The 15,098-nt window shown below is 44.4% G+C and overlaps 1 protein-coding gene across 1 annotated transcript in view; it reads left to right on the top strand.

Annotated features, from left to right (window-relative positions):
• The window catches only part of LOC144727499 (uncharacterized), a 56,585-nt gene that overhangs the window by 31,144 nt on the left and 10,343 nt on the right, over positions 1–15,098 (top strand). Inside the window, exon 2 of the mRNA XM_078606375.1 lies at positions 1,928–2,191. Within this exon, the coding sequence (XP_078462501.1) occupies positions 1,928–2,191 (264 nt within the window). The remainder of the gene's footprint in view (positions 1–1,927; positions 2,192–15,098) is intronic.

The raw sequence follows: 15,098 nt of genomic DNA, 5'->3' as shown, positions 1-15,098 counted from the left end.
CGAACCCGGTTTTCCCGAGTTCGATTCCGACATCGGTGACGAATAAAGTTCAGTTCTGATCCATCTGATTGTAATACAAACCTGGCTCTGGTTTGACTCTCTTCTAAGTTTGCTTCGCCTAAAATGAGGAGCTGGTTTAGTCACGCGATCAAAAAAAGTAATGAGGTACTGTGTCAGGAATACAAAGCCGGCCGGGTGTCTGGGGTAAGGTGTGCCTCCACCTGCAGTTCGTGTGACAACGTTATCCAGCCTTAATAGGTGCTCGCAAACAGCGAATGCTCTATCAGGCGGTCCAGACAACGCGCGTTCGTGGAGCGGTGGGGACACGTGGTTTCAGCGTCGCGCTCCAATCCCCACGCGTGGAGACGTCACTACATGTAGTGACGCGTGGCCACGTCACTCCATCTCCCGTCGATCCAGTGCCCGATGAAGCGAGTGCAGGGCCTGTTGCATATGTTATAAAGGGGCCATGAATAAATAAAAACACGTTAAATGTTTACTTGCACAGTAAAGTAATTGTATTTTTCATTTGCTATACAGCCAGATAATACGACAAATCGCTAACCTTAAACACCCAGTCGTTCATAAAAGTTGAAGGCGGTATAGTACTATAGTAATAGAGCAAGTGCAGAATCACTGAACCGGAATTGATAGTATAATAATAGGTTTAACCCTTTCTGGCAACAAAATTTACATACAAATTAAAATAATATAAATAAAACATAATAAAATAATAAAAATGTAACAAAATAACATTTTTTAAAATTATGTTTTATTTTTATTATTTTATTATTTCCCTTCTACGTGACTTTACCGAAAGAACCAAGAAGATGAATCCCTGCAGTCACGAAAGCTTGAAATCGAAAGGTGTTAAGATGTTAAAACACCAAACTGAAACCTTTTGCAAGGAATCATGTCTGCATTAACCACATATATTTGTGGTGAACATGCAAACGGAAAAAAACATACTCTGATAATATATGCATTGTCTTTGAAACTGATTGGTCCACACCAGAGACAGCTTTCTTCGTCTCAAAGAGTGTTAGATTATGAGGGCGCCAAAAGGCGAACGGCACAAAAACAATGCCACGATCAGGACTTAGTGCATTTTCCCCTAGGTCGACTCAGCCTAAAATTAGTACCTGGTGCGGTGTGTAGTAAACATCGCCACTAGAGAGACAAAAAACGGTGTGGTGCTGGCCACCCACCCCCTCGTGTGCCGCGTCGACCTTAATAGGTGCTCGCTAACAGCACTTAAACTAAACTATTTTTGATGATACCAGGTAAGGCCCACTAAGGTATTTTGTTATTTTCAGAAGCGACCTGGCCACAAATGATAGCTCAACGAAGTAGCGTATCATGACGTGCAAATTTCTAGCAGTCAACTACTCTCGTGGTGTATTGATGCTAAATGTGGGGGGTTTAAACCGGAGGCGCCGGAGACAAATCCACGCGACCACGGTCTGAGAGAGAGAACACACACACTCCAAATATACAGCAGGCGTCGGGGTCGGGATCGAACCCACGGCCTTCTGTATCCCGGGCGAGGTAGTTGCCATCTACTCGGCACCGTGTTAAAGTCTATACGGGGGACCTTTGTCTTTCTTCCATTGGTACCTCATTTGCCAGTAAAAAAAAATATTACCTTTTTTTCTGGCAACAAAACTGGTGTTAAGATGTTAAAACACCAAACTGAAACCTTTTACGAGGAGTCATGTTTGCATAGACCACAATACCTGCAGTCATGATGCAAACAAAAAACATAACTTTGATAATGTATGCACTGTCCTTGCAGTTGATTGGTCCACACCCGAGACAGCTTTCCTTAGAGCCTAGTCTCACATGGTGTTGGACCAGATGACGCCAAACGGTAAAAAAAAACAATGATCATATTTGTCTTTCTTTTTTTGGGGGGTGGTTTGCGCAGATGGATGCAGCGCCCCGGGCAAACGCATGTGCCCGAGCATGTTCCCCGGGCCGGGCCCGGCGGGCTGCCCCGTACGACTGCTGCCCGGAGTGGGGCCACGGGCGAGAGGTCTCCCGGACCCCCACTACGTGCTGCCCACCCAACACCCGGCCGCCTCCCTCGGGCTGCCCTACCACGACGGCTTCCCCGGTACGCCACGAGAAGCCGCGTCACCGCGTTGGGTCTCTCGCTTGGCCCCAAAGTCAGCCCCCGTCCGAGTGACGAGTGACGGGGCTGATTTTGGGCTGGTTACCACTATGTGGGAGAAATTGTTACCGTGCTAAGATATTAAAAAAACACGATTGTTTTAATTTTGTGGCGGGTGTAACGACGCATTTCTATTTACGCGATCGACCCCAAAAGCCTCTATTATGGATAATATTGGTCGCGAAAGCATATGTGTTAAACTGTTTCGTTTTATTTATATATATGTTATTTAAGCGATTGGTTTACCTTTCCTATATTTTGTACTCCCTCTCATCCCTTACTCCTAACCAGGTAACACCCTAACTGCTTTGTAGTGGTTGTCGTCTATCCTATCCGCCGGGTACGACTACTCCACGCAGCGCTCCCCCTACCCCACGCCCCCACCCCCTCCCTCTCCCCCCCCCCCTTGCTCCTCCCCCTTCCTCACCTATATAACCTCTTACCACGGCCACTCTCTCTCCCACATCAGCAAACATTTTCTTGCTGTGGTTTTCCCACCTGATGACGATGATTGCTTGTGTTGCAATCGAAACGTCGTGATTTTATTCATTTAATTTTCTACCTACGTGACTTTACCGAAACAACCAAAGAGTGTGGATCCCTGCAGTCACGGAAACTTCAAATCTAGATTTTGTATTGTTGCTATGTATGTGGTTCCGTGTTTGTCGTACACACATTAAGCATCAAAGCACTTGATAATGTGCATGATAAGCCACTTTGTTGAGCTATCATTTGTGGCCAGGTCGCTTCTGATAAAGACGCTAATAGCAAAGTGGCCTTTACCTGATAAGAACAAACAAATAGAGTTTTATTTGCGTAATTTTAAGTGCTTTTATTCAACTTTCCTAAACTTTGCACTCCTATCGTGTTTTTGTATTGTTTGTTGAAACGTTCTGCCCGAACTGGACATCTGTAAACAAGAGCTTTATAGCACATCGGATTCCTCCGGTATAAATACAGATTCTGATTCTGCAGTGTCCATCATGGGCAGTTTCCACCGTGAGCAACACCCTTATCCTGCTTCATGGACACTCTTAATTCTCGCATTCCGTGGTTGTTTCATAGCGCATTCGTGTTTTCCCCAAAAACTATTACGTATATTAATGCATATGCTGATATACTTCTTTAATGGCATTTGTACCATTAAAAACAACCACCTTGACCTTGTTATCATACATATTCGTTTTCTGGAGACACAATGGTTAAAGAAAATAATTGTTAGCATTTGCCATTCTGGGTGGTACCAACACCCCAGTTTGTAACCTTTTCTCCATCGTCTGCCAAATATTGTTGCTGATTTAACGATTCTGTGACCAGATCTACGTTGAACTTTAGCATTTTCTGTGGCAAGAAAATGTTGTCAAAAGCGACGAGCGACAAATCCGGGCCGTGGTGGTGGCTACGCTGCATGTGGCTTGTCGTCCAGCACTGTGCAGGCTGCGAGGGTTGGCGTATCGCCGCACAAATGTTGCTCAACTCCCTTCCCGTGAGCGTTAAGGAGGTGTCATACCCCGGATGGTCAGGAGGAGGCAGTACAGCAAAGATGTGAACTCCCACCTGTTCCATCTGTATGGGATAGAGCGTTGCTCCCTCGCACGTGTGGAGTTTCTCCAGGTGCTCATATTTCCTGCCACATGTACACAGTCATTAATTGGTGTATAATACCTTCATTTATAGTGGACGGCAGAGCTTGGACAATTGTTAGTGCGTGCCTTTGAGTCGCTCTGTCTCTACGAGAGAGAATGCCGCGTGGTGGCGGCAATTTACATCTGTTAATTATTATTATCATCCAGCGACTACCTGGGGAGAGGGACACGATTCGGATTCAGCGGCGAGTTGCACTTGTGCATTGAGGATCATTACATCCATCCACTGTTTTTAAATCCTACATTTGTCCACCCAGCAGTATAATTGGGCACACTGAGAGTGATTCGGTCGTCGGGGGGTTCCCGTGTCAATGGCGTAGAGTGTGGGTACTTCCACCTCTTCCGCCGTGGACGAGTAGGCCAAAAACCCTGTGAGATGCGCTCTCAAGACATCCACCACGTCGAGGGTGCTTCTGCCAGCAATGTCGTGAGCAAGACAAGAGTGGCCTTTCTGAAGACTTTAGAAGCCATATGCAGCGGCATCTAGCGAGCATATTGAGGTTCGTTTGCCGACTTTGCACTTTAAGGAGTCGATAACAGCACCCTGGTGGTCGCTCGCTCTCCTAAAGAGAGAATGACTCAGAGGCGCGACAAACCACAGGCGAGCGGGAAGGCAGCGGCCACGCGGTGAGCAGGCGCCAACGATTGCCCAGGCTCTGCGGTCCTCTATATATTAAGGTGGTGTCGGCAAAAGAATGAGGAAATTGGAGGAACCCGGAGAAAACGCACACATGAGAGGGGACAACATTGTATCCAGTAGAGGCAGAAGAGGTGGAGTCCACGTCTCTGTTGTACCGCCTATCTCCTGGCGAGTCAGGGTGTATGGCTTGCATCCTCGACGCCTACGCGAAGGCAGTTTCACAACAAGATCTGTGCGACCCGGCAACCCTCGCTGCTGCCTCAACAGTGCTGGATTACAGGGCCACCACGCAGCGGTAATTTCACATTCTGTTACTCAGAGACTATTAAACAAACAGACACGAAATCCAATTGATCCTTGTATTTCATGTAATTGTATGCCCGAGGCTATTTGGACAGGGCTGTCCGACACAAGTTTGAGGCTTTGTGATAAAAAATGAAACAATCAAATAGCATTTGAAGTGACTTTCACGTGTTTTTGTCGTTGTTGTTGTTGTTGTTGCAATGAGTAAACTCTGGACACTGACGTGGGACCGCTGGCTAGCAGGCGGACGAGACTGGGCGTATCGAGTGTGAGAGTTGTAGCTGGGAGGGAAGCGTTTTCTTCTTGTAAGGTTCATCAACACCGAACTGAAGGTTCATCAACACCGAACTGGAGGTTCATCAACACCGAACTGAAGGTTCATCAACACCGAACTGAAGGTTCATCAACACTGAAGGTTCACCAACACCGAACTGGAGGTTCATCAACACCGAACTGAAGGTTCATCAACACCGAACTGAAGGTTCATCAACACTGAAGGTTCATAAACACTGAAGGTTCATCAACACCGAACTGGAGGTTCATCAACACCGAACTGGAGGTTCATCAACACTGAACTGAAGGTTCATCAACACCAAACTGAAGGTTGATCAACACCGAACTGGAGGTTCATTAACACCGAACTGAAGGTTAATCAACACCGCACTGAAAGTTCATCAACACCAAACTGAAGGTTCATCAATACTGAAGGTTCATCAACACCACTCTGAAGGTTAATCAACACCGCACTAAAGGTTCATCAACACCAAACTGAAGGTTCATCAACACTGAGCTGAAGGTTCATAAACACCGCACTGAAGGTTCATCAACACAGAACTGAAGGTTCATCAACACCGCACTGAAGGTTCATCAACACTGAAGGTTCATCAACCCCGAACTGAAGGTTCATCAACACCAAACTGGAGGTTCATCAACACCGAACTGAAGGTTCATCAACACTGAGCTGAAGGTTCATCAACACTGAAGGTTCATCAACACTGAACTGAAGGTTCATCAATATCACACTGAAAGTTCATCAACACCGCACTGAAGGTTCATCAACACCAAACTGAAGGTTCAGCAACACCGCACTGAAGGTTCATCAACACTGAACTGAAGGTTCATCAACATCGCACTGAAGGTTCATCAACACCGAACTGAAGGTTCATCAACACCAAACTGAAGGTTCATCAACACCGCACTGAAGGTTCATCAACACCGCACTGAAGGTTCATCAACACCAAACTGAAGGTTCATCAACACCGCACTGAAGGTTCATCAACACCGAACTGAAGGTTTATCAACACTGAACTGGAGGTTCATCAACACCGAACTGAAGGTTCATGAACACCGCACTGAAGGTTAATCAACACCTAACTGAAGGTTCATCAACACTGCACTGAAGGTTCGTCAACACTGAAGGTTCATCAACACTGAACTGAAGGTTCATCAACACTGAAGGTTCATCAACACTGAACTGAAGGTTCATCAACACCGAACTGAAGGTTCATCAACACCGCACTGAAGGTTCGTCAACACTGAAGGTTTATCAACACTGAACTGAAGGTTCATCAACACTGAACTGAAGGTTCATCAACACTGAACTGGAGGTTTATCAACACTGAACTGGAGGTTCATCAACACCGAACTGAAGGTTCATCAACACTGCACTGAAGGTTCATCAACACTGAAGGTGCATCAACACCGAACTGGAGGTTCATCAACACCGCACTGAAGGTTCATCAACACCGAACTGAAGGTTCATTAACACCGAACTGAAGGTTCATCAACACCGAACTAAAGATTAATATCAATTTTCGTTGCACAACTTGGATTTATTTTAAACATTTAAAGATGGTGAAAGAAGTTGTCCTTGTAATGTGGTTCGTAGAAAATATGCATCGTGCAATCTCCGGTCTTGTTACGTGTAGGTGTCGGACACATCTCTGTAGGCTTACCGCTATACTTACATGCGGTTAGGGGCCGTCCATAAATGACGTCACGCACCTGGGGGGGGAGGGGGGAGTCAGACATTTGTGACGAGGGGGGACGGGGTTGAGAAATGTGACGTCACATCAAAATGCGCAACTTTAAATAAATGTAGACAACACGTTCTACTTAATTAAATCGACTTTTTAATAAATGTTTTCTCCTACAACATCAGAGTGCAGCGCCACATTAAATACGCACTACAATGACAATAGTTTAAAGCGATTTGAAGCATGTTTTTTTTTTTGGGGGGGGGGGGGGGGCAGAGCTTTTATGGACGGCCCCTTAACAAACAACAGCTAGCTATTTAGAACAACTATATTTGGCACCTGTGAAAAATAGCTTCAAAGCTCATCAGATTCCTCCAATATGAACATTCTGCTACCACTGAATGGCTCTGAAGAACTCATAAACATAGAAATGAATAACATCACGCTATAGCACTGCAATAGCGTGAGAACAGGATTGTGTGAAATTGTTTACGTTATTAGAAATACAATGGAGAAAATATTCGCTTCATCGTACACTTTAGGGTCAGATGGCAGGAGTAAAATGAAGATTCATCAACACCATCCGGCACTGCCAATGTATGAAGTCGTTACATGATGAACAAACGCACTAGTGTATTACCAGTACCGGATTCAGCTAGTAGCATATGTTATGAAGGGGTCCTAAATACATAAATAAACACTTACATATTAAAACACATTTTTTTACTTGTATACAAAAGATAATAGGACAAATCGCTAACCTTAAACACCCAGTCGTTCATAAAAGTTGAAGGCAGTATAGTACTATACTAATAGAGCAAGTGCAGAATCACTGAACCGGAATTGATACCTTGAAAAGCCTTTAGCAAAGGGCCCTTGAAAGTGCGGGGACCGTAGCATTTCTAGCGACGTGATAACCATATTCATCAATTGTGTTGGGTGGAGGAGGGTGCACGACACACAATTTACCCACGCCATCTTATCCGCTAATCAAATGTCAATCGAAATATTGGTCACGAAAGGCTACGTGTTAAAGGGAAAAGTCACGTCTTCACGATTTGCGTCTTCAGATGCCACGAGTTTGCCACAAGCTGTCTTCGGCCAAACTAAAGATATCAACTTCCTTGATATTATTAGCGTCCAGTGTAAACATCCTGGCCCAAAATATGCACGCTACATCAACCGATTGACAGTTCAATACACCAACACACTCCTAAGTGGATTTACTGCGCACGCCTAAATGTAACCACATCTCGAGAAGCTGCACAGAGACAAGGGCCGTCTTTATTTTATATTTAAAAAAAGAGGAGAGAGGGAGGGAGGGGAGGCATTGGGAGGCAGAGGAATAAAGGATTCGTTCTTCTTGAGCCTGGACTGGGATGTTATGAGTTTAACACGCAGTCTTTCGCGACCAGTATTACACAGAATAACGTCGTTTATGGGTTAAATCACGTAAATGTGAATGCGCCGTGAACCCACAATTCTAGCAAAGTCGCCTGATGAAGCTGGTTTACTCTCCAACACGCTGGTGTGCTGAAGTTGTATCAAATTAGGTCACATTTTGTTTCCGTCACAAACCTTACTAAGTGGCTGTGTCGGCTGGTGGCGGCTTTAACGACACATTTACATTTACATCACCGAACCCCAAAAAACATTTATTATGAAGGTTATTTGGAGAAATGTCTCATGCCGGCCCACTTCGCTGCCTTGTTCTCGCTTGGAGATTGGGCACGGCAACAGCTTTGCCACGAGACTCACGAAGCTCTTCCTTCATTTATTGATATTTGGGCCTTGGCGTTCAGTGTTTAGATTGAAGCTCAGAGAATTTTTGAAATGTAATAAGCAATAACGGAAATTCTAATTGGAGTCAGTGTTGACTCAGCCCTTCATCATTATCCCCCATACCCACAGGGTCGGTAAAACGAGTACCACCTGGTGAGCAGAGCCCCTCGGAACGTCGCGAGTGGTACGTGCGGTGCTTCCTTTCTCAAGGAACGTGCACTTGCCTCGCCAGACGATAGTTTGCGTCTGCTCCCTGTCTGCACGATGATTGATCGGCATTTATTATTTGGCGTATTTTCCCACGTGGCAAGTTGGATTTGATCATTCTCTGTCTGTTGGCGGATGGTTAAGTGAAGCAATTTTACATTGCACCTCTACGCGATATAACCCAGGAGTCGACCACCAAAATAATAAGAAGGGCCATATTCCTTTTTTCGAAATCGGTAAAAAAAAAACACTCTCAATATTTCAAGAGCCACAATGCACGTGAACACCGTCTCGTATTAACGTGCATTCTGATCCTCAAAGAGCCGCAGGTTTTCCGACCCCTTATTTAACCGAAAAAAAAATCAAACTATTACGAATCGTAATTTTGGTTGTGAAAGCCTACGCACAAAAAGGTGTGTGTGTGTTTTTTTTTACATTGACATTGAATTATACAACGTGCAGTATTCTTCGTAAGTGTTTAGCTTGGGCAGACGCTGCCCCTTTGAGTGAAGTCAATCAACCCACGTTCAGGATTATTGTGGATGGCACCAATTCTTAACAACAACAACATTAGCTTTCATTATTTGTAATGCTTTACAACCAGCGTTCCTCACTCATTTTCAGAGGGGGGGCTACTTTCGCCGATAAGACATCACCATTGTAAGGATCGTCACACATCTGAAACCATTGGGGGTTTGACAGCAGCACGATGATGATGGGGGTGTATTCACACGTTGTGTATTGTCGTGGGCCGCACTCGAGGCCACCAGGGGCCCGTCCAGTGGCCTGCGGTGGCCTTACAATGAAGACCGCTGCTTTATAAATCAGCAAATAATCGACTGTGCGCGATTTTCCAGAGTCTAATGCTTCTAGAACATAATTTGGAACTTGAGCCGATCACAATTGTCTATAGCAAGGGTTCTTACCCTTCACTGCAGACTTGCACCCCTTTGGTTCTCAACCGTTGTACAATGTTAATAAATACGTAGGGTTTGATGAAACAATGGAGTTATACATTTTGATTTAAAGCTTTCGTGACTGCAGGGATTCATATTCTTGGTTCTTTCGGTAAAGTCACGTAGAAGGGAAATAATAAAATAATAATAAAATAATTAATATATTTTTCTTATTAATTTTTATTTTATTTTATTATTTCCCTTCTACGTGACTTTACCGATAGAACCAAGAATATAAATTAGTTGTACTTAACGTCCCCGTGCTCAATTTGTGTTTCCGATGATTTGCCTTATAAAAAAAAGAGTCTGGCCATGTCTCGCACCCCCAGAAAGGTAATCTTGCACCCCCAGGGGGTACAGCGTGCAGCCCAGGTTAAGAACCGCTGCTCTATTGAGTGCAATACACACGACACGGCCAAGCGTATGGCTTTCTGCTGTCGCTGCTGCAATCAGTGCACGACCTACACCAGCCTGACTCACCACAGCGGATGGCATTTACTGAGCATTGTACATTTACTCGGCAGTCATCGTGCACATAGAGCAGTTATAGTAGGATCTATACTAAGTCTATAAATTAAGAACCACTGAAGGTATTTATAGTGGTAAGTGCATATACTGCTCTGCGTAAATGCAGCAACAAATAGGCACATCATCATGTGTATTTATAGTTCGGGTTTAAACTGTGGTAGCACAGGTATATGTTACACGTGTAACATACGGACTCAATACAAAAATAGCCACATTTGAGGAACATAAATTACAGCGTATAAGGCATGCTGTGATTTAATATCATGGCCAAATGTGCATGATAGGACTTGAATAAATGATGAATTAAAGCCAGTCTCTCCACGTGAAGAACATGTAAATGTCCGAGTCAATCATCCAGCGGGCTTCTGGACTTAGGTTGAGTCTTTTTCAATGACAGCCTTAGTTCAAGCAGACAAACACTGACCCGGATTCGACCTTTTGGGTCTCATCAGTAGAGTGAGGCTTGTTAATAAACAAACGTTGTTACGTTCTAGATTTGAAGCTTTCGTGACTGCAAGTATTCATACTCTTGGGGTTTTTCGATAAAGTAACGTAGGTAAAAGTAAATAATAAAAATAAAAATAATGGAAATAATAATAGAAATAAAATTATAAATCACGACGTTTCGGAGGCAACACAAGTCTCCGTCATCAGGTGGGACCGTCACAGCTAGATTTACTGTATCCAGTGATACTCTTAGATTTTTCCGTACGTTGCTAAGTGCTGTTGCAGGCAGGCATATGGGTCTCTTTAGCGCATAAAATATAAAGATAAGTACGTACGATTTCACTTTTATATAATATTACTTATTTATTCAAGAAAACCACACTTTCTCTTTTTTGGGAAGATCCTGGATTGGTGCTTTTTTTGATGTTTTGAGCTCATTAATTAGTTTGCATTAAATGGGGAGGGCACCGGAGCGGCAGAAAATAAACCCGAAGCACGCACGAGGGAGCAACACTCAATCCCCATACAGATGGAAACAGACGGATAATTATTAATCTACTTGATTTTAGCACCCTCTCTTGGCGAGCATCAGAAAATGTGTGTCGGACACCCTCCTCCACCCGACACAGCCAATTAATAAAGTTGTCACGTGATGAACAAACGTTGCAATCTGTGACTGCTTCAGTGTATTGGTGGAGAGCAATCCTACGACTAAAAACTACGAGAATAGGTTTTCCCCTTTTTTCTGGCAACAAAACAGGTGTTAAGATGTTAAAACACCAAACTGAAACCTTTTACAAGGAATCATCTCTGCATTAACCACAATACTTGTGGTCAGAATGCAAACAAAAAACATACTTAGACCAGAGGACGCCAAAAGGACTTTTGGCATCTGGTCTAACACCGTTTGAGACTAGGCTTGAAAGAAAGCTGTCTCTGGTGTGGACCAATCAGTTTCAACGACAATGCATATATTATGAGAGTATGTTTTTGTTTGCATTCTGACCACAAGTATTGTGGTTAATGCAGACATGTTTCCTCGTAAAAGGTTTCAGTTCGGTGTTTTAACATCTTAACACCTGTTTTGTTACCAGAAAAAAGGGGAAAACTACTAGCAATGAAGGTCCCATGACTAAAAACGGTGTTGTATTTTACCAGGCAAGTCCCGCTGAAGCTCTATAGCTCTTTTTCAGAAGCGACCTGGCCACAAATGAAATCCCAACGAAGTGGCTTATCATGTGGAAATGTATAGCGGACAAATACTCGAAGCACAACATGTTGTTGATTCTAAACGTGGTGGGAAAAACCGGAGGACCCGGAGAAAAATCCACCCGACCACGGGGAGAGAGACACACACACTATATAGGAATCAGGGTCAAACCCACGACCTCCTGCACACCAGGCGAGGTCGTTAACATCTCGCCACCGTGACACCACAATGGTACATACTGCTGGTTGTAACTATGTACCAGCGAAACGTCGTGCCCAAATGTTAAATGGGTGTCTGCTCCACGGCCATGAGTGAGTTCGTTACTGAATTTTGTTACATAGTTTACGTGGAATATCAGAGTGCTGATGACTACCCGAAATGTCGAAACCGGTTCAGAGTTTGCTTACTTAAACAAATTATGCCGCTTGATAATAATGGGCTGCCTAAGCCAAGATGCCGACGCACTTAAAATATCTTAAAACATACACAAAGCATTTGGTATTTAGACGCGTGGACAGAAAGTGGACTTCGCTTTTATATAACAGTCAGTGTAGATTACGTAATTTAACACTGACCACGTGTTCCATCGTAGGGCAGCGTGTTCATGAACGATGCAGTAATAGAGGCCATCAGCACCTCCGATTAGCACCGTTGGCTACACGAACGAAGTTCAACGTAGAATGCACACAACATGGGCGTAGCATTCAACATTCGGAACCTACTTATACTGAACCGCGGAGTATCTCGCTTTTTATTTTACTTTCATTAATTTTAATTTTTACCTACGTGACTTTACCGAAAAAAAAAACCCTAAGAATATGAGTATCTCGCTGTTGCGCTCTACCGATGTGTTCACGGCCTGTATCGCGTGCGTTGTTGGGCACGATGCCTGACGTTTCGTGCCCACGTGCTGTTGCTCATAATGAGGAGCTTCTTCAGCGCGTGTTGTTTACCGCTACGCAATGGAAAGCGTGAATGAATCCGTGTCCCACAGTGCCCACAGCTTTACCCACCACCACCTCAAGCAGCAGTAGCAGCAGCAGACGCAGGAGCAGGTCGTGGGGGTGGCAGCTTCGTGTGCTTGTTGTTCCATGTCGCTATGACTCCCGCCCCAAGTGTTTGTCTGCTGCTATAAGGCAGCCTGTGTAGTAGTTTAGCTCTGCTACAGCGGCATGCTCCCTGGCTTGGTAACAACGCCACGGGGCTTAACTCGGTTGAAACGCGATCCGGTGTAGAGAGATCGTAAGCCGACTTGCAAATCCTGTAGGCCATCTCGATATGCACACGTTGCTAAAAGTGAATGGCGCGTCCCACGCAATTGCGTGCATTAATGCGAACAAAATGATGCACGTGACGCACATACTACAGTGTGCGCTCTCAATGTGTGTTTTTGTGATGTTAGGCATTTGCACAATTAGTATGTTCAACTTATTTCGCACCGTACGGAGCCAACCGTGCTCATCGGAGGTGCGAGGGAAGGACAAACAAACGAAATACAACAATCTGTTCGAAAGACATGAAGAGCAGTTCTTGCAAACGATAGAGGAGCGAGTCTATCGGATTGCACGGTCATTCGCTGTGTGAGCAATAGTGTTATCATGTTCTGCTACAGGTTAGTTATACACGTCTGGTATAACGCCAATGTGGCGTTAGTATATTGTTCATCATAACAAATCATCAACCAACTGATTGCGCAATGAAACGTGTATTTCCGATTTCCAGAGTTTCGTGGCATTTTATACGAAGGTCTAGCATTGAGATATTTGTCCAAGGATGAGCGATTCTGTTTTTGATCACAAGCCAATTACTTCCCATTATCAATACAGCACAAATCCCGTTTAATCGGTGGACCAAGTGTGCCGTGAAGTCCGATTACAATGTGTGCAACATGATTCCCACTTGTATTTTTATTTGACCAGGTAAGGCCCACTGAGCTCTGGAGCTGGCCATCACGAATGATAGCTCAACGAAGTGGCTTGGCACGTGGACATTTATTCAGCAGCCAAACACGCGAACACACGATATAATTTAAATATACGAAGGATAGACTACATATGTGTAGATACATGCAAGTATGTGTGCACTGTGGTTGTATGTGTCAATGCACTACATATATTCCTGTAGGCACTATGCATAGAGCACGTGACATATCACCATCAGCCATGGTCAATCCACTGCTGGATGAAGGCCTCCCCAAGCCACCGCCACCTTTCACGATCCTTCTGTCCAATAATCCACCTGGCGCCTTGCAACATGAACTGGTTTGACCGCTCCATCTCCTCGGTGGACGTCCCCTTGGGTCGCGTTCCATTCCTTGGCCTTACACTCCGTTGTTTATTCTGGACCATCGGCCATCGTCAACTCTATCTTGCGACGGTGTCCGGCCCAAGTCCCCGACTTACTTTTCTTCCGCGGCCGTCTGGAATGCTCTTCCTTACGATATTAGGAAACCGCTGGAGCTCAGCACTTTTAAAACATCTAGGTTGAAAACTCATTTCTTTCCAACTCCTTTTTGTTGTCCAACCTCCCGCACCTCCGATTAGCACGGTTGGCTATGCACGGCGCGGATGCAGTTCAACATACGCACTTGCTTACCGGTTTGAATGATGCATCATTAACCGGTGTATGCTCTCCAATCTTCGTGTTCATCTTTCTGTCTCCCATGTTATTCCAACTTCCAAGACTTGCGTCTCTCCACGCTTCTTCGTGCACTTTTAGTTTTTCTGCTACAGTATATTCTTCGTGAATGTCCACGTCGCAAAATATTTACGCCACAAATGTACGAATGCATATGTAATTATACGTATATTGATCAATTGTGAAACTGTGATGTTGATGCTCCGATGATAGTTGTCTGTAGATGTGCCATGTGTATTCGAAGACCAAATATGTGCGACATGTGAATACAATATAACGCATCCAAAGCGGATTACAATCTCGTGTATGTAGGATATGGAAGCTGAGTGCCCATGGTGCAAGGCCGTAATTATAATATCTATTGGGGGGGACACATCCCCCCCAGTGTTCAAATATGCTCAAAATGTCCCCGCCCCCCAATATATTGCTATATATAAAAAAAATTTGCTATGCTATGTAAATAAAAACAACAATTTGCTAAACCTTGGCCACAATATCTGGACTTGATTGTGGTTATGGTTGTACTTTATTCATCCCTAATCTCTGCCATTACATACAATGAAACAATAAATGGTAAAAAAGTTAAAACAGAG

This window comes from Lampetra planeri, chromosome 25 (assembly GCF_965212315.1).
Source record: "Lampetra planeri chromosome 25, kcLamPlan1.2.h2, whole genome shotgun sequence".
Classification (NCBI taxonomy): domain Eukaryota; kingdom Metazoa; phylum Chordata; class Hyperoartia; order Petromyzontiformes; family Petromyzontidae; genus Lampetra; species Lampetra planeri.
This window is presented reverse-complemented; position numbering and strand designations above follow the sequence as displayed.